Source organism: Eumetopias jubatus, unplaced genomic scaffold, assembly GCF_037043125.1.
Source record: "Eumetopias jubatus isolate StellerSeaLion01/CBP00866 unplaced genomic scaffold, mEumJub1_p1.0 scaffold_12, whole genome shotgun sequence".
Taxonomy (NCBI): Eukaryota; Metazoa; Chordata; class Mammalia; order Carnivora; family Otariidae; genus Eumetopias; species Eumetopias jubatus.
The window spans coordinates 1,096,318-1,121,054 of record NW_028274818.1 but is presented as its reverse complement, the minus strand read 5'-3'; the positions used below and the strand labels follow the sequence as shown (position 1 = coordinate 1,121,054).

General features: G+C 63.7%; 2 protein-coding genes across 2 annotated transcripts; one reads left to right on the top strand and one right to left on the bottom strand.

The window, feature by feature from the left end:
• Positions 1-156: 156 nt before the first annotated feature.
• On the bottom strand, positions 157-13,303 carry DCST1 (DC-STAMP domain containing 1). The gene is made up of 16 exons (XM_028090099.2): positions 13,243-13,303; positions 12,807-12,932; positions 12,665-12,739; positions 9,108-9,236; positions 8,630-8,769; positions 7,703-7,919; positions 7,467-7,610; positions 6,834-6,955; positions 6,315-6,472; positions 4,327-4,426; positions 4,105-4,200; positions 3,868-3,994; positions 3,499-3,615; positions 2,962-3,104; positions 2,754-2,867; positions 157-512 (listed from the first exon to the last, which is right to left on the bottom strand). Exons 1-16 carry the CDS (start codon positions 13,301-13,303, stop codon positions 261-263), a joined length of 2,121 nt encoding a protein of 706 aa, XP_027945900.1. The 3' UTR covers positions 157-260.
• Positions 13,304-13,623: 320 nt separating this feature from the next.
• On the top strand, positions 13,624-23,591 carry DCST2 (DC-STAMP domain containing 2). The gene is given in 15 exon segments (XM_028090064.1): positions 13,624-13,891; positions 14,021-14,191; positions 14,431-14,532; positions 14,783-14,980; positions 15,195-15,260; positions 15,690-15,903; positions 16,040-16,197; positions 16,657-16,821; positions 17,579-17,746; positions 17,890-17,990; positions 18,629-18,759; positions 19,083-19,210; positions 19,524-19,617; positions 19,695-19,835; positions 23,393-23,591. Coding segments are annotated over 15 exon segments (2,304 nt in total).
• The last annotated feature ends 1,146 nt before the right edge of the window (positions 23,592-24,737 follow it).

The following is a 24,737-nucleotide window of genomic DNA, read 5'->3' as shown; positions in this document are numbered from 1 at the left end:
GGCCCGCGCCGCTCGCCGCTCGCCACTGCGGCGTTCCCGCTGCTGCGCGCGGTGGGAGCCGAGGCCCCGACCGACCGGCTTTGGGCGGCGCGCCTCCACCCGGCCCGGGGCCGGACCCCTTCCTCGCAGCTTGGCTGCCCTCCCGCGTCACGTCGGCGGCCCGGGTCTCCGGACTGCGGGTCAGACCCCTGGGAAGCGCGGGCGTGGGGAGTGTACCGGCTTTTATTAACCGCGGAGGAGCTGGTGGGCAGGACGCCCCCTCACTCCGCGTAGGTGGCATCGTCGTTGCTGTCGCTGTAGGCGGAGGACGAGAGCTCCTCGCGCGGGGTGCAGGCAGGGCACCGCCGCCGCATGTCGTCCCAGCACGGCCGGCAGTACACGGCCGCGCAGTCCGGCGTCGGGCACACGTAGGACTCGGGCGTCTCGGGCGCCTGGCACACCACGCAGCGCCCACGCAACCAGTGGCGCAGGAGCGGGCAGCGGCGGAGCAGGACGTCGGCCAGGCGGTGGCGCTGCCGGGAGCGAGTGGGAGAGAGGGCTGCGAGAGGTCCCGGACCGCGCGCCGCCAGGCAGCGCCCACGTGCTGGGCGCCCTGCAGGGCCAGGGTGCTAGGGCAGCGGGTGCAGAGAGCGTCCCTCCCCGTCTCGGTGATGGAGAATGGGGTGCAGCTTCCGCTCCTTCCCCCAGCCACCACCTGTTCTTTCCCTGTAAACCACCTTATCTGGTTCTCACGGTGGGCGGGGAAGGTGGTAGGGCGCGAGAGATTATCTCTGCTGTGTTCTCCGCTTTACTGGCGGGAAAGCGGAGTCTCGGGAGGGGTAAGCGAATTCCCAAGGCGCACAGAGAGAAAGTAGTCAAACCTGGCTGGCCCCGGGCCCGATTCCTGATGACAGGTCTGGTTCACCGTGCTCCCACCCTCTCTGCAGGCCACCGAAACCACAGAGGCCCCACTGCAAAGGCAGAACTCCTGGCCTTGGCCTGCAGAGCCTTCCACGCTCTGGTCCCCTTCTAGCCTCTGCTCTAACGTGCCCCAGCTTGAACTTGGCATCTTCTGTGCCAGCCTCTCAGACTAGCCCCGGCCCTTGACATTCCCTCTGGGCTGTGAGTCTTTGAACATTCTGTTCCCTTAGCTTGGGACGAATGCCCTTCATATTTCCACCTGCCTACCCAAATCCAGTTCCCTTCACGACCAGGTCATGGAATCACAGTATGCTGACTTTTTCATACTCATTTAGCCTCTCTGTGTCATGGGGTGGAGGATCTAGACACTGGAGGAAAAGTCAAGCAAAGATGGTCTCTCACTTTCACGAGCTCTGTTGGGGCTGATTAAGAATGGCTGCCATTCTTTTCTTTCTTTTTTTTTTTTTTTAAATAATGTTGGGTCCTTAGTAGTACACAGTGTACTGCTAAGAAAGTGTAAATAAATTAGCTCACTCAAACAGTAACCCCATAAGACAGGCATTGTTATCATTTCTCTTTCAGATGAGAAAACATGCTTGGAAAGGCGGTCACTTGCCCAGGGTCACATGACGACAACTAGCATGTGCATGGAACTTGCTAGATGCCTGTGCCACAAGAGTGAGATTCCCTTAGTCCTTACAACAACCAGATGGAGTAGCAGCTCACTCTGGTTACAGAAGGGAAAACCAAGGCCCAGCAATTAGTCAGTCCTCCAGATCGCAGTTGTCATGGCAATGAAGAAGGGAGCCAGGGGGCGCCTGGGGGGCTCAGTCGTTAAGCAACTGCCTTCGGCTCAGGTCATGATCCCAGGGTCCTGGAATCGAGCCCCGCATCGGGCTCCCTGCTCGGCAGGAAGCCTGCTTCTCCCTCTCCCACTCGCCCTGCTTGTGTTCCCTCTCTCGCTGTGTCTGTCTCTGTCAAATAAATAAAATCTTAAAAAAAAAGGGGGGGGAGGCGCCTGGGTGGCTCAGTCCTTAAGTGTTTGCCTTCGGCTCAGGTCATGGTCCCAGGGTCCTGGGATCGAGCCCCGCATAGGGCTCCCTGCTCGGCGGGAAGCCTGCTTCTCCCTCCCCCATTCCTCCTGTGTGTGTTCCTGCTCTCGCTGTCTCTCTCTCTCTCTCTGTCAAATAAATAAATAAAATTTTTAAAAAAAATTAAAAAAAAAGAAGGGAGCCAGGACTCAAACCCAGGTCCTCTGACACCAGCAGCCCGCACCCCACTGCCACGCTGTTGCTGATCTCTGCACAGGCCTTGCACCAGGCTTTACACATCTGTCCAAGCTCCCTGTCCTTCAGAGGGAAACACTGAGGTCTGGTGAGGACCGTGGCCAAGGTCACACAGCTTAATGAGGACGTGTGGACTGGAACCTGGTTCTTCTGGCTCTGTGCTTTTTCCTTATCCTATGAGACCCTTCATGGTGTCTTCCGGACCCCCCAGCCCGCCCGCCTCCCCCAAAGACACTCAGTAGATCCTGTGGCTTGCCTCGCATCCCTTGTTTCTGAAGGAGCCCCCTTGCTTTCTTTTAGCCCCAGACCATATCAAATCGGACTTCCCTTTTCTGCCTGCTTCCGGATGGCCCACTGAGTGTCTCGGGCTGGGCTGAATCCTGGGGGACAGAGGTGGACGCAGCCCTGACCCCCAGGAGCTGGATGACCAGGGCCCTTGGCATGCATCCCGTCAGAACTCGCTGAGCTCCATAGGCCTGGGCCCCTGGGGCTGGACGGACTGACAGGAGAGGCCCCGGCTGCGGCCCTCACAACCACAGGAGCCACGGAAAGGAGGCCTGGACTTACTGGAGCCTTCTGCTGTTGTGCCCGCCTCAGGATGCCAGCCCTCCTCAGCTGCGTGAAGGCTGCCCTCTTCCTCAGCAGCTCATTGTAGAGGAACAGGATCCGCTTCTTCTCGCGCTGGGGCCAGGGAGAGGGGTCAGTCCTATGACAGTGGGCCCCTCAGGCTGGGGGCGTGCTGGGTGCGGGCCTGCGAGCTGGGGGGAGGGAGCACCTTGGGGAAGTAGAAGGCAGCGATGACCCTCCGGAGCCGGTAGGCGAAGGCTTGGAGCAGACAGAGACACAGCAGCAGGCTGATGGGGAGTGCAGCTCTCACGTAAGCCCTGGCGTCCAGGCTCACAGGCTGGGGCAGGCAGGCTGCGGCGGGGCGGGTCTGTCAGGGCTCTGCCAGGGCCGCGGGCAGGGCACCCCCGGGCTGCTGTGCTCCTGCCTGCCCCTTTCCCTGCAGAGCGGCCCCTTCTGGCCTGGAGCTACCAGGCTCGTGAGGCTATTTGCTCAGCACGGCACGGATGTGGAAGAAAGTTCTGTTGGACAGCGTGGCTCTAGGGCGCTGGGACCCTGTGTCCCCCAGGCCCCAGCCCCTACGGCCCTCGGACCCAAGGCTGTCATCTTCCAGCAACTTGAGTCTGACCTGATGCTTCCTGCTCTGATCCTTGCAACCCCAGCATGCAGAGCTCCCTCTTGCCACGCCTTGGAAAGACCCTGGCCCCCGCCCTCCGTTCCTCTGACCCAGACTTTCAGCGTCGCTCACCCATGTTGTTTGATTGCACCACTGTCCCCGAGGACGTGTTCAGGGCTCCAATGGTTTTCCGAAGAAGCCGGGCAAGCATGGAGTCCCCCCCGACTTTCACCTCCAATTTGTGGCTGCCTGAGGCCGTGGGGGGTCAGGAAAGGGTCGCAGTTTAGGGGGTGGGGCAGGATGGGGACTGGATGTTGGGGGGGGGTCAAGGCATAGAAATCCTTTGCTGCGCGGGACCTTCCATCCGTTCACTCCCTGTTGCAGATATAAAGGAGGCTTGGAAACGGAGTCCCCCAGGGACAGGTGTCAGATTGTAGGGCTGAGGTCTGACCCTGACCAGGTCAGGGAAGCGGCTCCCTGCTAGGGAGGGCGAGGGCTCACTGCGGAAGGAGTACTGCAGGAAGGAGTGGTGGCGGATGGTGTCAAAGGCGGAGTAGAGGGCCCAGTCCAGGCCGCACAGCAGTAGTAGCAGGAGAAGAACGGGCAGCGTCTCCACAAGCTCCCTCACCTGCCCGAGGAGCCGCAGGCCCTGAGCTGGGCAGTGCCGCCGGCCCTGCACGGGGCCCTCTCCGATACCCCGCCCCTGCCCCGCGTGGCCCGCCCCCACGGCCTCCTCACCACGTTTCTCATCTCCGAGGCCTGCACCGAGGGGTTGCAGGGGAAGATGACGGTTTTCTTCTCGGCTTTGCGCAGTGGTAGCAATGTCCGTTTGCCCTGGATAAAATGTTCAGCCAGCGAGGGACACCAGGGCCCCCTCCCCTTGCCCCTCTGCCCTCCTGGAGCATGAAGCCACAGAGGACGTGCAGCAGGGCACCCTTGGCCAGGGCTGTGCTCACTCACCAGCTCCCTCCTGCGCTCATCGATCTGACAAAAGTAGGTACTGATGTAGATGTTGTCAAATCGGATGTCACCATTATAGCTGTCCGCGTAGGAGAAGGACCTGGGCACGAGGACATCTCCGTGTCCTCCAGGTTCTCCTACCCACCCCCCACCATGGGCTTCCTGGATGCTCCGTCATTCCCCAGACCACCCAGCATGCGCCGGGCACCATCTATGTCCTGAGTGGGGATGCTGTGCCAGCCCCCAGCAGGCCGGTGCAGGGCAGGCGCCCACACAGGCAAAGAGACACAGATGGAGAGGCAGGGGGGTCGTGTGCCTGGGCGGGAAGGGAGGTTTCCCAGGCATGGACCTGCTGGCAGGGTCTCGGGCAGAGGAACGAGCAGAAGCAAAGGCACAGGGAAGCAGGAAGCCCGTCAAGGCTGCAGAACCACCAGCCATTGCAACTGACTCCCACATCCACCTCTCCACCGAGCTGGCAGAACATCCTCTGGAGGTCGCTTCAAGCAAAACTCACCCCCCACCTACATTTGCCTTCCCCCAACACACCCTCTGGTGTGGCAGTGTTTTCTGTGCGCGCAGAAGTGGCCCTTTCTGCATGTCCCAAAGTCCCACATAATGCTTCAGTTTCCTAAGGAAAACATGCTAATTATTGGAGTTGGGTTTAAAACTGCACGTTACCTTAAGTAAGCTCCGTGAGCTGTGAAACCTAAGTTCCAGGGGTTCTGGGACCCTGTAAAACCCCCCTTGGGCCTGAGACCGAACAGTCACGGGCAGGCCCGCCCGAGAGCGCCCCCGTGTGGAGAGGCCGGCGGCCGGCCCGTGCCCTGCCCGCCCCGCCCTCTCGCCCGCGCGGCCCGGCCAGGGACCTCACCCAGGTTGAAAGCCTGGAAGCGGACTCTGTGCCTCCTTCCTTCCCTCCCCGAGCTGGCTTTGAGACCTGCTGCACCTTTCCCCTTCCTGCTGCCATCTCAGGCCAGCTTCCTGCCACGCCTCGCTCCCCGCCAGGCACTCTAACCTCTGACCCACCTGGGCCTCCCAGCCTCCAGCCTCCAGCTTCCAGGGCTTTGCAGGCTCTTGGGGCCCTGCCCACCTCAGCCCCGTCCTTCAGCACAGCTTCTGCCCTCCACATCCCACAGGACCCTCCATCCCTGCCCAAGAGAACACTCTTCCTCTCCCTGACCATGGCTCCCCATCTGCAGCCTTTTGAAACCCACATATGGCCCTCTCGCAGGGGCCCGTCCTCAGCTCCCACCCCTGTCCTGGGAGCCAGGCCCTCGCATGGCCCTCCAACCATCCGTGTTCTGTGGGCGCCCCTCTGGCCCCCCCTAGACCATGAGCACGTTCAGGGCAGGAAGATGGCTCGTTCCCTCTGTCTTCCCGCGGCGCCCTCGCCACACACACAACCATGCACTCACCTGCCCCACAAACAGGGCAGGAGCCCCCTCCCCCGTGGCCACCCTTGCCCAGCCCCTGCCCATCTCGGGCACTTGGGGGTGGGGACAGGAAACAGAGGGTCCAGAGGTCAGCGGGGAAACAGAGTGAGGCCTGGGGCAGCCCAGCTGGACGCCAGGCTAGGTGGGGTTGAGGACTTTGGTCCAAATGGAGGGAAAGTAGCTGCCAACGCAGCAGGCAGCAGAAAATGAAAGTAGGGCTGGACGATAGAAACGGGCAAAGTCAGAGCCAAGGGGTACATGAAGGGCAGGGGAGCAGTCAGAAGTCAGAGCTGAAAGTAAAAGGAGTCAGCGCTGGGATGAAGGCGGAAGGGGGCAGGTAAATGAAGACCAGCTCCCTTTCAAGGTGGCAGAGCATGGGCCACGTGTCCTCCACGCCGGGCCCGCATCTCCTTTAGCTCCATAAACAACCAACGTTCGCGCTCAGGGCTCGGGCTCGGGGCTCCGGCTGGGCTCGCGGCTGGCCACGCTCCCACAGCTGCCGCAAGGCAGGCCCCCGTCCCAGGGAGGAAGGGGCTTCGGGGTGGGAAGGCTCACGCGTGAAGGACCAGCAGGAAGGTGCAGGAGAACAGCGCACGCAGCAGCCCCAGGGCCCACTCCAGCTGGGCCTCCTGGTGGCGGACATAGTCCCGCAGCTCGGTGCTCATGTGTTCCCAGCTTGGGTTGAGGCCCAGCACCGCTGCCTGCTTCCCTTCCTGGTGGAGGGCACAGGTGCGGATGCGGAACCACCAGCCATTGCTGGCGTCTCTGCCCTGGCGCCCTGCTCGTGTCCCCCAGCTCTTCCCAGGACCTTCCGGACCCCTGTGTGGAGAGACCGGGCGTGGCCCCTCCTCCCCACCGTCCTGCTTCCTGCGCCCTTCCGGACTGACACCCGCTCTCACCGGGCAGGCCGTCAGGTCCCAGAGTCAAGTCCCTGCCCACCACAGGCGCGGCACTGCGCCTCCCTGTCCCTGTCCCCCTCCGCCCTCCCTGGGCCTCGTCACCGGCTCTGCCACAGGCCCTGTGCCCTTCTCCCACACCCTCGCTTCCCCTGGCCCATGCGCCCCTGCTTCCTACCTTGAGCTCAATGGTGGCCGAAAACTCCCCTTCCAGGTCATGAATAGACTGGTTGAGGGAGTCGTACGTCTGCCCAAAGTTGCCTTCAACCGGGATACGGTGGCGGCACCACACCTCCATCGCTGTGGGGTGAGGGGGGCAGGGGGCAGGTCAGCGGCCTGTGCCCACCTCTCGCCTCCCTTCCCGCGGTGCCCCCCCCCGTCCACCCTGTGTCTGCCTCTCTGCCCATGACCTCCTTCCACGCTGAGGCTTTCCCCTCTCCGCGCTCCATGAGTCCCGTGTCCTGGGAACAAGGCCTGATTTTCCCTCATTTTTCTCACCTGTTTGTAACCATGCCAGCTATTAATAATGATAGCAAATTTATAAGAAAATCCCTTTGTGTGTCAGCTCTGTTCCTTGCTTCCTTAAATCCTCAGAACCCCCTCGTGGGATAAGTCCTACTATTAGGCCCATCTTTCAGATGAAGGGACCGAACCGGAGCCTGCTGTAAACATAGCTGGGTGGCATAGCCAGGCCGGGGGGGGGCCCTAAGCCCTGCCCGCCCGATGGCTTTCCTGCCCCATGCCGACCCAGCAGTCCCCAGGGACTCCGCTGCCGGCTCCGGCGCCCCCGCCCTCCCCTTGCCCCGCTGACCCTTGGCGATGCCACAGAAGAACTTGAACTTCATGGGCAAGCAGAGCAGGTGTTTGAGCAGCGGGACCCAGATGCGCTGCATGCACCGTTCATGCTTGTGGTCAAACCAGCGGCGGCAGCTGAGGATGGCCCGGTCCACCACATCTGCGGGAAGGGGCAGGGGGCAGATGAGGTCCCCACGGCCAGCCTGGAGCCCTGGCCCCGGCCTGCGCCCCCCACGCCCCCTGTGCCCTCACGGGAGCAGTGCAGTTTGGTCTTCAGCTCATACATCTTCTGTGTGGAGAGACGGTGCCTGGGAGCTAGAGCTCGGTGAGTCTCCACACTGCGGGCCGCCCCCTCGAAGCCCGTGGTGTTCTCGGCCGTGTAGCCAGTGTCACTGTTCACCTGGGCATCCAGGTCCTCAAAAGACTTGGAGATGTTCTGAGTTTCGGCTTTCAGCGAATCTTTGCTGCCCTGGGGTTGGGGGCCGAGGAAGGAGCGGTCAGTGGGGCAGCCGAGGAGCCTGTCCTGTCCTCTGGCTGAGCTCCGGGCTCTTCCCTCAGGCCTGGTTGGAGCCCGGGCCCCGAGACAGCCCCTCACCCCGCGCCCCACTGTTCAGTCTTCAGGACACCCCTCTACCCCCTGCCCTGCGAACAGCCGCCCCTGCTCTGCCCCCGCCCAGCGCCCAGCCCCTCCGCCGGCCTCCATCTCAGATCCCCGCTAGTGAAGGAAGGCTCCCCAGGCCCTGGGGCTTCGCTCTAATCTCCCAGACCGCTGTGCCATCTCAGTGTCCCCAGGCCCAGTGTCCCCGATGTCAGTCCCTCTCCCCAACTCTCCAGGTCTCCCACACCCCCAGCCTCCAGTCCTCCACAGGCCGATTCCGCAATCCTGTGGGCCTCCAGGCTTCCTGGCCCCCGATTTCCTGACATTCTAGTTCAGCGGCCCGGAGTACCGCCTACCCAGGTGTTTGGAAATGGGGGGTGCGGGTCCCATGACGGGGGGCGGGGGCTTTCCTGGCAGCTGGTGCCCAGGGCACATCCCGCAATGTTTGAGGACAGTCCAGCAAAACATGCCAGTGGCGCCCCACTGAGAAACTGAGTCCAGGGTCAGAGCTCCCAGCTCCAGTCGTGCCAGCCCCCAGGGGAGAGGAGCTCAGACCCTGCCCGTGCGCGCGGGGCCCTGACCAGCAGGTCCTTGAACACTGCCCGCAGCGGGGCTGTGGAGACGCGCCAGGCTGCGCGGCTGTTGTTGACCTGTAACTCTACAGTGCAGCCCAGCGACGCGATCACTTCGTTCAGGTTGTAGCGCAAGTTGGCCGCGGGTCCTGGGGGAAGATGCCCCAGTGGGTCTCCCTCCGCAGCTGGTCACTGCCTGAGGGCCCCCTCCGCTCCCGCTCTGCGTACGGTGAGCACCTTCTAGAACTGTACAGCGAGGGGGCCCCGAAGCCTGGGAGAGGACAGCTCATTCACCTCCGGCTGGGTTTTCCCTGTGTAAACCGAGGAGGCCCAGAGATGCGGAGGAACTCTCTCGGGGGCACCCAGTGAGCTGGAGCAGCTGGGATCAGACTCCCAGTCTCTCCCCTTCAGCCGCCCGGGTCTCATCGGGTGGCCCCCCCAGGACCCTGCTCCAGTCACAAACTGGCACCCAGGGACACATGCTCACCCTCGTAGATGGCGGCCAAGGCGTATCCCAGCACGAAGAGCCGGCCCTCCCTGCCCAGCATCTTGGGCACCAGCAGGAGGCTGGCACAGCGGATGTGAGGGGAGGTCCCCCAGCCCAGCGCGCCCAAGCCTGTCGGGAGACAGCGACAGGTGGTGGGGCGGAGTGAGGATGCGGCCTGACCCACCAGGCTCAGCAGAGCACCCGCCCCCCAACTTCTTTCTGGAGCCATGGCCATACTGCCTCTGCCCCCACGTACACCGACGCTGGGAGGCCTCCGAGGCCGCTCACGCGCTCCTTGAATAGCCGTGTACAGAGCTCAGCTGCACCGCGGCGGGGGAGGGGCGTGGAGCCGGGGGCCTCCCCCCCCGCAGACGACGGGTGTGTGTGTGTGTGTGTGTTTGGGGAGGGGGAAGCACTGCTCTTCTCCAGGCTGGGTTCCCACACACCCCAGGTGCTGAGGGGGCAGGGAACGCAAGAGGAAAGTTCTGGAAACAGTCCCTGGTGCTCAGAGCCACCTCACTGTTCCCACTCACAATCTCCGGCCCTAATTTTATCCTTAATCATGCACCTCCTGGTGTGTGTTAGCAGTTTCACGGGTGTCTCCCTGTGGTCTCCACAAGGAGACAGAGAACTCCTTGGAGCTCGTAATGCAGGGAGAGAGACCGCGAGTAAACAGATGACTACAGCCCCGAGTGCTAAGTGCACAAGGGAGGCGCTTCTCGGGGCTGTGGGAGCGGGCGTTTCTGTGGGGAGGGTGCGGCTGGGAAGGCTGGACAAAGCCGCTGACGTGTCAGCTGGGGCTGGAAGATGAGTAAAGCGTAGTTAGGAGGCAGGACGGCATTCCAGGCCAAAGGGACACAGCGTAGCTGGGCAGGGAACCCAGCAGCTTCCTGTGGGATGGAGTGCTTGCCTTCACCAAGGCAAAGTCCCTCCACTTCCTCCCTCCATCTCCTGGGCCCTCACGGGGTCCCCGTTGCCTCTCCCGGGGGCCGACTGGTCCCCTGCTTCCCCTCTGTACTTGGGTTTCCACGAGGCAGCCAGAGTGACCTTGGAAGCACATCCAGCTGACCCTGTCCCTTCTCTGCTTCCGACCAGCCGCGGACTTTCCACCAGAGTTGGGGTCCAGTCCAAGCTCCCTTAGCATGGTCCACTGACCCCCGTGATGGGGCCCCCCTGCCTGGCTTCTGCCGGGCCACTCGGCCCTTCGCCTCCCTCGCCCGCCCACACAGGCCTGCGGCCGGCCCTGCACTATGCCAAGCTCATTCCACCTCTGCCAGGAGCGCTGCTCTTCACCTGGCTGGCTTCACCTGGTCATACAGGTTTGCTGCGAGCCCCGTCTGGTGCCACCCGACGGTGTGTCTGCCTTCTTCCTTGCTAACACAACTTGAGTTTCGTTCAAGGCCAACTGGCAGTCCCTGCCCCAGCCCCTGGGGGTAAATCTGGATCTGTCTCACCCAATCACTGTTTAACAGGACATCGGAAGGGGTTTGTTCCGTGGTCTTGGTCTTCTGGCCAACGACTCAAGCTACAGGGTAGTTGGCAAGTAGTTGTCCTACATTGTACAGAGAGCCCCGGGCGCTGGGAACCCTCTCTGGGCCCACCGGCAGGGCAAAACGAGTCTCTGACCCTCTACCAACAAGACCAGAGATGGAATTTTCTGGAAAAGAAGCGGTGGAAGTAGGCAGACATGGGAGGGGAGGCTGACCTCTACCAACCAGTATATACAGAGACAAGACCAGAGATGGAATTTTCTGGAAAAGAAGCGGTGGAAGTAGGCAGACATGGGAGGGGAGACTGAAGAGAGGCGGGGCGTTCGCTTCCAGGCCAAGTGAGAGGCCTCACGGGACCCGGGAGAGACAGACAGAGGGATGGTGGCTCTTGCTGAGCCACGGCACCCGGAGGCCACCCCTGGGCAGCCACCCGAGCACAGCGTGGGAGGCCAGGTCGGGGCGGTATCGGCAGGGCCTCTGGGGAGGACGGGGGAATGTGACCTGAGAGCCTTGCTTGCTTCTCGGGGCGGCAGGGGAGGGGGCAGCGCAAGGCACCCGCTTTCCCACTTTGGCAGGGCAAGGGTGGATGACTTTCTCTGGATGTTTTGGAGGGCGGCAGGCCTCATGCCATCTGGGAGGTCCTCCTCCGGGGGCAGCCCGTTTGCTGCGGGTGGTAGGAGCTACATGAGGTCAGCCAGATAGAGCTACTCTCAGCAGGAGACTGGACCCTGGAGGGCCACACGGAGCCTCCAGAGACAGCACGGAAGGCCCCCGAGGCACCCGGTGGGACGGCTTGCCCCCCGAGGCAGTGGGGCTCTCCCAGTACGGACGACTTCAGGCTTCCGACCCTCTGTCCCTCTCATCCCTTCTCGCAGCAGAAGACCCAGAAGGAAGTGGGGAAAGGAGGCCAGGGCAGCGGTGCCCCCTTCACTGGGGGACCCCCCGCCAGCAGTCGGTGGCCTGGGGGCCGGGGCGCCAGGAGGGAAGATGCTGGAGAGTGCAGGGGGGTGGGATTTGGGTATAGCCTGGGCTGGACCTTTCCAACCCCAGAAATAGTCACAATTATGGAAGCAGGACTGGGTCTCATAAATGAAAATAAGCGGCAAGTGAAGGGTCCGTGGGAAAGGTCATCCATGGGGGCCCACCGCGGTCCTGTGGGTGCCCACACGGGTCCGTTCCCAGAGGCGGCTGGCGAGCAAGCGGAACCGGGAAGCTGGCTGGGGGGACGGGAACGTTTTCCTCCTTCTTAAAAGAGACGTAAAGAAGGAATGTTCTGGTCTTTCAACATTGGTGTGTGAAGGTAAGATGCCTGGACTTGTGGTCGCCCATGCACGACCTGAAGACGAACGGTCACCAGGCCAAACATGCTGGGAACCTGGGTCCTTGGCAGGTGGACTGCGCTGCAGAATTATCCAAACTCCAAAGACCACTCGGCCTTGAAACTTGTTGTTACATGAGATAATCAACTTTCTCTGTTGGTTAAACCACTTTCAGGTGGCTTTTCTCTTTTCACAGACCGACAGCTCCCCACACAAGGCCCCCACCCCAGTGCCGCCTCTGAGAAGCCTTCCCTGACGACCAGCCCCTCTCCCCCACGGCCCCAGCTTCCTCTCATCACGCCCCTTTGTCACCGTCAGAAATGCTCTTGTGCCTTTCTTGTCCTTTCCCGCCTAAACTCTCTCCAGTGGGGGCCCCTCGACCTTGTTCCCTGCAGAAGCCCCCAGAGGGGCTCAGGGAGTGCTGAATGAATGCAGGAAGGAGTGAACGGACGAATGAACGGACTCGATCGGGAGGAGCAGGAAACGAGGTCGGAGAGGTCAGGAGACATGGGGCACCCTTGGCTAGCACGGGGTCCTTCTGGTTGGGGAGGGCCCTAGGGGGATCTAGGACTGGTTTTCTCCCACAGGCCGAGGGCCTATGGCTCTCCCCTCAAAGCCCAAGAGGAGGCCGGGGCCGGGAGGGACGCTCGGCGCGGAAGAGACAAGACCGGACCCCTTCCTGGGCACCTGGGACTCCCCAGGCCTGCTCCACGGGCCTCTCGAGTGCCCCTGTCCCTACGGTACTCACCCACCACGCTGTACAACGCCACCATCTTCTGATCCTCGTAGATGTCCATAGGGTTCACCAGGAGCTGAAAGAGACCTGAGGGTGCAGGGTCAAGCCCAAGGGCAAAAGATGGGCCCCACCCCTGACCTCTGCCCGCACTCACCCAGGGCCAGGAGCCCTCCGGAGCTCGCCCCCAGCAGGAAGGCGGCAATGGGAAAAGATCCCGGCTCGCGCTGCAGGAACCGGCTGCAGGGGACAGGCAGCCCCCAGCTCAGGAGCCTCTGCACGGCTGCGGGGGGGGGGGCAAGCACACTGGGGCCAACAGCCCACTCCTCGGGCTGGGATGGGCTGCGCCAGGGTCAGGGGCCTGCAGGGGGTGAGCCTGGGGGGACCTGGGGGGGCGTGGCGGGAGTGGGGGGGCACCCTGCAGGAGGATGGGGGGCCCTGGGGATGCAGGGGCAGACGTGAGGGAGAGAGGAGGAAGGGTCTCGGCTGGAGGGGGCACTGGGGGACGCACGGTGGGGGCAGGCGTGGGGGTCTGAGGGGACAGACTGGCTGAGCGGCCCTGGGAAAGGACAGGGTCCCTGGGACTGACTCACTGGTGTGGGGGAGCTTCCTCCTTTTCCCCGTCGCTCCGTCCTGAGGAAATGTGCCGGCCATGGGTCCGCTTTGGGGACTCTCTCTCGTCCCACAAATGTCCTCAAGGATGTCCTCGGGCGCAGAGGTCCGCTTCTGTCCCCTCTGCCGCCCCACAGCCTGGGTGAGGTCTGTGTCTTGCTCCCTCTGCCCTGAGACTTGGGGAAGGAGACGAGCGACCTACGTCCCCTCTCCAGGCCCGCAGCCAGGTCGGGCTCTCCAAGACAGATACAGTACAAGCCTCCGGAACCTTAGAATGTGGAGAGGCATTCCGGGACCCTGGAAGGGCCACGGAACCTGGTGGGCATCTCCTGGAGACGGGCGGACATCGGGTCTCAGCAACCATGCCCAGAGTCCCGAAGGACACCGTGCGCCCCTTGGGGGCAGAGGAGTCAAGCATGGCTCGGGCTGTGGTCCGCAGCATGGGGGGGTTTGGCCTGGGCTTGTCCCTGGCCACGGCCTACGGGATCCTGCAGCTGCTGGTGGAAGGACACAGCCCCTGGGGCTGCCTGGTGGGCACCCTCACTCTGGCCGCCTTCCTTAGCCTGGGCATGGGGTTCTCGCGCCAGGTCCGGGTCACTGTCTTCCTGCTGCTGCCCCAGGCCTTCTCCAGTGAGCGCGGGGTACCGGGGGGAGGGGGTCCTGGGGGCGGGGGGCCGTTTGAGGGAAATCTTCTGAGAGCTTCCGCGAGAGACCGTGTGCGAGGCTAGGGCCCTGCACCCACGGAGCCGCCTCCTCCAGGGCAGGGCCGGACACTGCTGCTGGTGGCGGCCTTTGGGTTGGTGCTACAGGGACCCTGTGCCAACACCCTGCGCAACTTCACCCGGGCCAGTGAGGCCGTGGCCTGTGGGGCCGAGCTGGCCTTGAACCAGACTGCCGAGGTGCTGGAGCGGGCCAAGCAGCCCCTTGTCAGTAAGGCCCCGTGGCCCCCTTGCTCGCGCGGTCTGCAGCCCTCCCGCTCCGCCCCTCTGTGTGGCTGGCGCCGGACTCTCACCTCCGGCGCCCCGTCGGACCCCCTCTCCTTGCTCACTGGTCGGCTCCGCTCCCACGGCGCCTCGCTCCCGCACCTCCCAGGGGGCAGCCTCCTCTCCCCGCCCCACCCTGCAGCCGTGGAGAACCAGCCCCCCAGTGCCCCTGCCCCTGCCTCTCAGGTGCCCTGAACAAGATTAAAGCCATTGCCCAGAAGGCCAAGGAGGTGGCCGACCGGGTCCGCAAGTTCTTTCGGTCCATCATGGACGGCGTGAAGCATGTCGGTGAGCATGTTCAGCATGGCTGGGGTTTTTTTGGGGGGGCGGGGCTCAAAATTCACCCTGTCTCTTCACCTCCGCCCCTGTCCGGGACTGGGGCCCCTCCTGGGTGCTGACCGGTCCCTGCTGGATACAGCGCAGCCAGGCCCCTGACCACAGGTCTCTCCTGCTCTGGGTGCTGCCCTGGGTTCCCCAAGTCCCTGAAAAGGTGCCGCAGGGCTGCAGGCCTGGGCACCAGCCCCACAGCTGTCCCCAGCCAGGGCCCTGCGGAACGTGTGGTACTGGATCCTGCACATCGGCGACGTGTGCAACGCGGAGCTGGGCAACCCCTACCTCAAGTGCACGCGGGTCTTCGAAGACGCCAAGGACAGCTGCATGCGGGTCATACCGCAGGCCTATCACCTGTGCTACGTGCTCATGCCCTTCAAGCTAGTGCTGTGCGGGCTGGCCAGTGGTGAGAGCCAGGGCTCGCCCGCGGGCTCGGGGAGCCAGGACGTGGGGGGTCCGTTTGCAGGGCTGGGCCCGCTATGGGGCCGGTGGGGGAGACAGAGGAACTGGTGTGGGGGCTGGGGTAATGGGGAGAAGGTTGGGAGCCAGTGTGGAGGTCAGTGGGGCCCTGGAGGCAGGAGGGGCCGCGTGTCTTCACTTCTCCTGACGCTCGGTCTCAGTGGTCCAGGTATTCTGCGTCATCCCCAAGTACATCCAAACCTTCTTGCGCAAGACCCTCGGCACCCGTGAGTGGCCCCCTCCCAGCCCTGCTGCCCGTGGCCTCCCCTCCTCCTGGCACGGCCTCACCAGGCCGGGAGCGCTCCCAGTCCTGAATGAGAACGCCGGAGCGGGCGACAGGCGCCCGGAAGGGGCCCAGGGAAGGGAGGCCCAGCCACGAGCAGGTGCCTCAGCCAAAGCTGGGCTTTAGAGCAGGAATGGGGGAGAGGACCAGGGCCTCCTGTGCCCCCTCCGTCCCCCAGCCCCGGGCAGGGCACTGAGATGGGTGGTGACGGGGGTGGGGGGCTGAGGTGTCAGGCCTGCGGAGGTGACCGCGTGGACCGCGGGGGCTTTGTCCCCTCCTCCTCCGGGGGTCCCGGCTGTGGCCTGGGAGCTGTGCCAGGCCCTCCCCCTCCTAACCCTGCCGGCTCCCGGCTCCCTGAACCCCCTGGCCCCAGCTGTGAGGAACTTAATCAACCGGGTGCGCCGGGAGTTCGAATTCAACGTGACAGCCACCCACCACTTCTCCGTGGACCTCAACGCCTCTCGGAGCCTGTCCCAGGTGGCCCTGGACCTCCACGAAGCCGTCAGCATGAAGCTGCACCGAGTCCGGGAGGCCCTGGCCCTGATGGGCTACACCACACCTCTGCTACTCTCAGTGCTCTACCTCCAGTGAGGGGCTGGGGGCTGGGGCTGGGGGCTCCGGCTGCAAGGTGGCAGCTCGTCCCTGTGGCCTCCTGGGAGGCTGGAGTTTGGGGGCAGGGCTGGGGGCTGGGGTGCTGAGGGGGCCTCACGTGTACCCCCCCAGAGCTCTGTTCTACCGGTATTGTTACCTGAACCGGCTCAGCTTCGACAACGTGTACATCACCAGCCGATTCCTGCACGTGGAGGCCGTCCGCTCTGAGGCGGGGCTGCCCACGGTGCTGCCACTCAGCGCCCACGAGGCCAGACAGTACATCCAGCCAGGTGAGGGCCTTGAGGACCGAGGACAGAGACCAGGAGGGAGGCCAGGGCCTCCCTCCCTCACAGCCCTGGCCCCGGGCCCCGGGCACAGCACTGCCTCTGGGGAGTCCTCGGTCCTCAAGGGGAGCAGGGAGAGCCTGCCAGCACACAGACACAGAGAGAAGGGAGCCCTGGACGTCCCAACGCAGGGAAGCGGAGGTGTGGAGTGGATGCCAACCAAGAAAGTGGGGTTTGGGGGGTGAGGCCGGAAGTGTGAACGTGCTAGTATGGAGATGCAGCCTGGGGGGCAGGGGGGCAGGGGTGCCCGGGAGGGAGGGTTCCTCTAGCCTCAAAGCCCCTTCCCACCCTTGCCCAGAGGCCCTCACAGCTTCCACACCAGACGGACAAACAAGCTCTGGCTCGGAATGGGGGGCATTCCACCAGGAGAGTGGGGTAGCATCCTCCTAACCACCCTCCCCCCAGGCTCCATCTTCCTGTCCCGGTGGGAGCAGATCTTTTACACCCTGGCAATCTTCGACCTTGCCCGGCACCTACTCCTTGTGCTGGTCCTGGTCTTCCTGGACTATGCTGTCTTCTGGGTGCTCGACCTGGCCCGGTACCAGCTGCAGGGGGAGATTGTGGCCCGCAGTGAGTGCCCGAACTTCCCGCAGCAGCCCCCTTGGCCAGCGTCCTCCCCATCCTCCTGGGTCCTGGGGGATCGCCCGGGGGTCCCCAAGTCACTGTTACTCATCAGCCCCTGATTTGGCCCCTTCCAACTCTCTGCTCTGCCAGGGACCCCTGTGTCCATGTCCTGGCTATACCGTACAGAGTAGTTACAGGGTCTGGAGCTGGACTGCCTCCATCCCAGCCACGCCCTCTGCGAGGTAGTATCTCAGGCCCGTTCCTGAACCCCCAGAGCCTCAGTACCCTCAGCTGAGCTGGGATGCTGGCCACAGTCCCCCAGGTCGCTCTGAGAGGCACGTGACACCACGTGTGGGAGTGCCCGGTAGGCCATTGCCAGCATGCCGTAGACCACAGGATATAATTAATCTCATCCTGTGTCCCAGAGGTTCAACAGAAAAAGTCAGAAAACGCCCAACGTGATCAATAAGGCAGTCAGTCCAGTGCCTGCTACACACTGGACCCTGGACACATTAGCAAAGGCTTGAAAGCAAGCCCTTCCGGGCAGTCGGGGAGGCAGGCGATGGACTCACGGACCACCCAGGCCGTCTCAGAGAGGGTCCTGGGGGCCAGGGGCTTAGTGAGGCCCTGGGGCATCAGAGGCCCCCCGCTGGGGGGACGGGGCCACCCCTTCAAGCCGCCCGGGGCCCCGCCACTGCCCTCCGGCACGTGTGGCCTGTATGCCGCCCCCGGCAGGGCCCCTCACAGACTGCCTTTGTGCCAGGCCCTGTGTTAGTGTCCATAACCGTGAAGGGCACTGGCTATACCGGGAAGATTTACCGGGACCTGGTGTCGGCGTTTGATGTCCTGCAGCAAAGCAACGTCAGCATTTTGTCCCGGCGCTGCCTGCTGCGCCCCTCGGAGCCCAACACCACCGGTTACGTCGTCATTGGTACCGACCTCGCCCCCGAGGGCCCGGGGCGCGGGGGGGCGGCAGGCGCCGGTCAGGGCTTGAGGGGAGCAGGCCGGTGAGGGGCTCTGTGGCCGGCGCCTTGTGCCCACAGACGGCACTCACGGCCCCTGCCGTGCCCCCAGGAGTTATGCTCGGCCTCTGCTTCTTTGTTACGTTGTCCGGCAACTACGTCAGTAGGCTACGGAGGGTCGTCTGTGCCTCCTACTACCCATCGCGGGAGCAGGTGAGCATCCAGGCCAGGTGCTGAGCCCGCGGCTATCTGGCTTGGTTTGGGGGAGCTTAGAGTCCTCAACAGCCAGTCCTCCCTGCTCTGGCTGAACTCCCGCTGAGCACATCACCCGGACTGCCGGCCTCTGGGCCCCAGATGGGGCTGGGAGAAATGGCGCCCCTCGGGGCAGGGTTTGCTGAGAGGGAGCTTGCCCCCAGAGTTTTGTTAAGAGCACGGGGGACGGAGTCCATGTTGGCCTGTTGAGGTGTGAATGGGAACTCAGCAGCTGTGCTCATTCACGAGTCATTCCCTGAGCATCTGGTGTAGGGCCCCCCGATGTCAGGGTGAAGCAGACGGTCTGGAGCTCACAGTCTCAAGGCAGGCCAGACAGGCTTTTGACAGGATATTACCATTAAGAAGTGTTTTTACGAAGGAATGACAAACGTGCTATGAACACCTAGGGGAGAGAATAGGTCACCCCACCTCGGGGAACCCAGGGGCTTCCCAAAGGAAGGGGCATTTGAGCCAAGCCTAGAGGGATTCGTAGGTACGGACGGGAGGCAAAAGTAGGGAATGCGGGTGGTGGCAGGGGGCACTCCGGGTAGGTGAGACAGGGTCGAGGGGGGTCCCAGCCCCGGTCGCCCCTCCACCAGGAGAGGATCACCTACCTCTACAACCTACTTCTGAGCCGCCGGACCAGTCTGCCGGCGACCGTGCACCGAGCAGCGAGGCGGCGGGCAGCTGACCAGGGTCACATGAGTGTCCTCCAGTTGCTGGCCAGGCGGTGAGCCCCCTGCCCTTCCTTAGAGAAGTGGGGCAAGAGGGGACAGAAAAAGAACCGGAAGTCAGAATGGATCACTGTCCTTCCTACGTGCCCCCGAAGTTTGGCTGAAGAGGGTGCCCGTTCCATGCGATCCACGTACGGAGAGGGAGGCTTAGGGAGAGAATTCCGGGCAGTGGGGAGCGCAGGGGCCGGCGGGCAGGACACAGAGGTCGCTGCTACCGGCGGAGGGACGGAGGTCAGGCCGCAGGAGGGCCTGCCCCTGCTGGAGGGTGGTGCTGGGTGTGGGGTCCGCTGGCGGCTCAGCGTCGGGGGCCCCTCCCCAGGTGCTCCTGTCTGGGCCCGGTGGTCAGCCGCTTCTGGCAGCTCCAGGATCACTGTCTGGGCTGTGGGCGGCCCCACGACCAGGAGGACACGGAGAACTTTGTGCCCTGCAGTACCCCGGGCTGCCGAGGTGAGACCCTGGGGTGGGCCTCTCCCTGCAGGGACTCCCCACGCTTGCGTGTGACGGTCGGCTGTGGTCCTTCCTCTGGGGACTCCTGGAACTCACCTTTTGGGCCCCTCCCTTCATTACTACGCCTGTTCTCGTGTACAGAGAACGGTGAGGAGCTCTTCTTCGCCGTGTTCGCCTTAATTCTCCTGGTGGTTGCAACTGGTGGTCCGCGGCTTGCCCCCCCCCCCCCCCCGCCCCAGGGCTGGCGGCGGGAGAGCTCCGTGGCTGGGTGGGCTAGCTCAACGGCCCCTCCTGCCCTCCTGGCGCTTTGCAGGCCTCTTCTGCTCCACCTGTTTCCGTCTCCTGGACAACACCTGCTCGGTGTGCGCAGCTCCCCTCTCCCAGCAGGGGAGCCTGGACCTGGAGCTGTGAGTCTGCAGCGAGGTGGGGTGGCCATATTCCGGGCGGGCCGTGGGAGCTGCCACCTGATGGGAAGCTCCCTCAGGGACTCCAGCGACGAGGAGGGCCCCCGGCTGTGGCTGGCTGCCGCTCGGCGGAAGGCCCCGGAGCAGGAGCGGTTACTGCGGCAGCAGCTGCAGGAGACCCTGGGCAGGACCCTCCCTTCGGAGTCCAGCCCCGAGGTCAGGTGAGCGGAAAGCAGGACGTGGGGCCCGGAGGCCCGAGCCTGTCTGTCACGTGTGCCACGGGCTCCTGGGGTGCCGGGCCCTCTGCTAGAGCTGGGGACAGGGGAAGGGCAAGGGAGGGAGGGAGATTGGTCCAGCTCCTGTCCTGGAGGAGCCCAGCGAGCGGCGGGGGGCGGTGATCGCAGCACGCAGGGGTCCCTGTCCACGAGAGCAGCAGGCCAGGGCAGGCAGTGGACAGAACGACCGGTTTGGGATGGGCTTGAATTAATGAAGCCTTCAGGGAACAGGTGAAAGAAGAGGTGGGTTCGGGGGCAACCTGCGTGTCCGTTGGGCTGAGGGGCAGAGGAGAGCATTCTGGGGTGGGGGGGGCCGGGGGAGCCTGGAGAATGGGAGCTGTTTGGAGGCTGTGTGTGTCTGTCCGCTGAGGTCGGAGGGCGCCGAGAGATGAGCTGGGAAGTCAAGGGGCAGAGAGCTGGCTGAGTGCCCTCCTGGCCGTCTGAAGATCCCCGGGAAATGGACCCATTCACAGGTGTCTTCTAAGACAGCGAGCTAGGAAGGAAGCGAGAAGCTGGTGTGGTCTCAGGACGGAGGTGCTGAGGATGGGGGGGACCGGGCATGCTTGGGGCTGCGGGGTGCTGGTGGAGAGAACAGGTTCTGGGGAACGAGGAATGGCTCGGCTGGAGAGCTTTGGGGGGTTCTGTAGGGAAGCCAGCTGGAGATGCCCAGGGGCCAGTCACAAAAGGCCTGGGCTCTGGGCCTATGGCGCCAGGGTTGAGTTATTACAGGCTGTAGGGGAGAGGGGCGTGACGACAGGGCAGGAGAGGCGAAGGGGAAGCAGCGCGGCCCTGAGAGGCTCGGGCACAAACCAGCGAGGCTGGAGCTGGCGGGAGCCAAGCACTGTCATGCCGAGGAGGAGGGGGACGAGGCCTGGCCGATGAGTTTGGCAGCTGAGAGGTCACTGGAGTGGCTGAGGGAACGTTTCTCGCGGTCCCAGGCAAACCCAAACCAGACCAGACCGTCATGGTTTGAAGGCTGATGGGTAGACAAGACTCAGAACGAAACAGTACGCGGCTCCGTATCACGGCCGCGGCCATGAGAGGCTTGATCATTCTCTTTGCAAATGTAACTGCTGGAGTTAAAAAAGGAAGCTTGCCGGTGAAGAGGAGGGGGTTAGTGCCACCCAGCAGAGGCAGAGCTTGCCGGGAGCCAGTGCGAAGACGCAGGGTCACCCAAGGAGAGGGAGGGCTGGGCCTGTGGGAGGGGAAAGCGGGGCACCCGAGGGATGGGGTCTGGGCCAGGTGGCCAGGCTGGCCTTGGGGAGAGCAGCGTTCCTCTGAGCAGAGTGAGCCCCTTCCAGTCTGGCGCCATGCTTTTCCCAGAGGGAGGGGGGCCCTGCTGGGAGTGCAAAGAAGGGGCTGGGAGTGGAAGAAAGGTTTCTAGGAGCGGGTCTGGGGGCCAAACACCTGCCTCGGGAGGCCGGGCAGCAGCTAGCTGGGGGTTGAAGGGACTGGCTGGTGGTGTGAAAGGCTCAGACGATGGGCGAACCACGACCTGTCACGGCTGACTCCAGGAACCGCAGCTTTCTTCGGGAACAGTGGCACCGTGAATAGGGCTCGAGGGTTGAAGGCCTCTTCTGGGTGGATCGGGGGAAGGACGAGGTGGGGAGAGACCTGCGGTGTCATCAGTAAGAGCGTTTGCTATGACTGGCCTTGGGGCAGAAGGAGAGCTGACACCCGGGGAAGTCCAGGGTCTCTGTCTCCCTGAGGTGTTGGAGCAGGGTCAGTGGCTGGGAGGGACACAGAATGGGTCACGGACAATTCTGGGGTAAATCCAGAGGGTGGCCAAGGCTGGGGGCGGGGTGTCCCAGTAGGAGCAGAGGCAGGGGGCTTTATGGCCAGGGAGGTCAAGGATCGGATCACAAGGCCAGAGAGGTGGGGGGTGGGGGGTGCGGCAGGTGTCTGGGGAGATAGCTGTGGCCCCGGGGCGTGGGGTGCAGCTGCTCGGCCTTTACAATATGCCACGTACCAGGGGGTTTAAGAAAGACAAGCAGCATCCACTTGGAAGGCCTGCATACAAACTGCAGTGGGCACATGCTGGTGTGAATGCGGCAGGGGGAGGGATGAGCTGAGGGCACATGCTGGTGTGAATGGGGCAGGGGGAGTGATGAGCTGAGGGCACATGCTGGTGTGAATGCGGCAGGGGGAGGGATGAGCTGAGGGCACATGCTGGTGTGAATGCGGCAGGGGGAGGGATGAGCTGAGGGCACATGCTGGTGTGAATGGGGCAGGGGGAGGGATGAGCTGAGGGCACATGCTGGTGTGAATGGGGCAGGGGGGAGGGATGAGCTGAGGGCACATGCTGGTGTGAATGGGGCAGGGGGAGTGATGAGCTGAGGGCACATGCTGGTGTGAATGCGGCAGGGGGAGGGATGAGCTGAGGGCACATGCTGGTGTGAATGCGGCAGGGGGAGGGATGAGCTGAGGGCACATGCTGGTGTGAATGGGGCAGGGGGAGGGATGAGCTGAGGGCACATGCTGGTGTGAATGGGGCAGGGGGGAGGGATGAGCTGAGGGCACATGCTGGTGTGAATGGGGCAGGGGGAGTGATGAGCTGAGGGCACATGCTGGTGTGAATGGGGCAGGGGGAGTGATGAGCTGAGGGCACATGCTGGTGTGAATGGGGCAGGGGGAGTGATGAGCTGAGGGCACATGCTGGTGTGAATGCGGCAGGGGGAGGGATGAGCTGAGGGCACATGCTGGTGTGAATGGGGCAGGGGGGAGGGATGAGCTGAGGGCACATGCTGGTGTGAATGGGGCAGGGGGGAGGGATGAGCTGAGGGCACATGCTGGTGTGAATGGGGCAGGGGGGAGGGATGAGCTGAGGGCACATGCTGGTGTGAATGGGGCAGGGGGGAGGGATGAGCTGAGGGCACATGCTGGTGTGAATAGGGCAGGGGGAGGGATGAGCTGAGGGCACATGCTGGTGTGAATGCGGCAGGGGGAGGGATGAGCTGAGGGCACATGCTGGTGTGAATAGGGCAGGGGGAGGGATGAGCTGAGGGCACATGCTGGTGTGAATGGGGCAGGGGGGAGGGATGAGCTGAGGGCACATGCTGGTGTGAATGGGGCAGGGGGGAGGGATGAGCTGAGGGCACATGCTGGTGTGAATGGGGCAGGGGGAGGGATGAGCTGAGGGCACATGCTGGTGTGAATAGGGCAGGGGGGAGGGATGAGCTGAGGGGTTGGAGGGGAAGTGAAGCTTTATTTTCAGAGGTTCCTGAGGGCTCACTGAGATTAAAAGCAGGGTCGTGGGGATGGGGGAGGCTTGACCCCTGAGCAGGTAGGTATACCACCAAGGTCACTACTGGTTCTGCCCCTACTAGCCATGTGACCTTGGGCAAGTGACCACCCACTTGCCTAAGACTGGGGGCCCTCCAGCCAGCGGGCTGGCATGCCGTGGGGCTGTGGGAGCAGAAGAGGTTGGTAAATCTGGACCGGGCAGGAATGCACCTGTGCAAACAGCCCCGCGGACCATGCCACTCCCTTGCTCTCCTCACTAGTGACCTGGACGAGGAGAAGGGGCCTCGGCAGAGGAGACACTGGTAGCAGCCCCTGCCTGAGGCCCAGTCTTTCAGGATTCGCACCCCACCTTGGCCTCAGGAATCCTCTGCCTCCAAAGCAGTCCCCTTCCAGCTTCAGAAGCCCAGCCTCTCAGTCTCCTCTCCCTCTCCGGATCCCTCCCACCTACCCCCAAAATAAAGGAACCAAAGGCAGACACAAGTGTGAATCTTAAATTATTATTATTTCTTCCTGTCGCTTACACCCGAGGTGGGGGCAGGGGAAGAGGAGGGGAAGAGGAGAGGGGGGCATTGCCTCCCCCCCTAAGGCACTGAGTGGAGAAGCCGCAAGGGGGGAGGGGGGAGGTCACACTGTCCTCACTCTCTGGGGCTAGGCCCCAGGTCTCCCCAGCCCTGAGCTCCCCCATCACCTGAAATGCTAAGATGAGGCCCAGGGCAACCCGACCTCCCCCAACCCCAATATATTACATCATCACTTTTTAAATAGATACAGGGACTGGTCCCGCTACCCCCTCCCTGTGACACCCCCCTCACTGTTGGGGGTACCTGGGCAGCTGTGCAAATGGGCATGAGGGCGCACGGGAGGAAGGGAGAGCACCGGGCCCCTTAACCTGCCCCTTTTAAGGAGGGGGAGGGGCCGCCAGGCCAGGGAGGGAAAATAGTGCAAGGCAGAGCCCAGGCCGCAACGGGGGGGCCAGCACCCAGCGAGGGAGGGGGGCAGATACCCCCACCCCCAGCAGAATTGGGTAGTTAAAAATCTGAAACTAGATTTCAACAAGACCAACAGAAGAGGCTATGTACAGAACCGGGGTGGACTCAATCCTAAAGGAAGAGCGAGGGGATTACTCTCCGCGACCCAACGGACGGCCCGGCCGGCAAGGGACCCCCCCCCCCCCGCATCCCCCTGCCCCTTCCGCGCTTTCCCGGTGGAGCGCCCGCTGCCCCGGCGCCCGCGGCTCGCTGGAGCGGCCGCCAGGGGGCGCCCGCCCGCGCGCTCCGCGGGCCCGCAGCCCCTCACCCCGTCCCCCAGTCCGCGCCGCGCCAGCCCGGGGGCGGCGTGAGTCAGGGGCGGCCCGGCGGCGGCTCCGGCTCGCACCTGGGCGGGAGGAGGAGAGGAGGGTAGGAGCCACCCGGCCCGCCCTGCCCTCTGGCCCCGGGGAGGGAGCGGCGGGAACAAGACATTCCCTGCCCGGGGACGCGGGAGGGGAGGGCAGGGCCGGGGCGGAGAGCCGAGCGGAGCGGGCCCCTCCCGCTGCCCCGAGGGGCGGGCGAGCCACTCCGGCCACCCCGCCCCCTTCTCCTCCAGGACCCCGTGACTCAGCGCTCG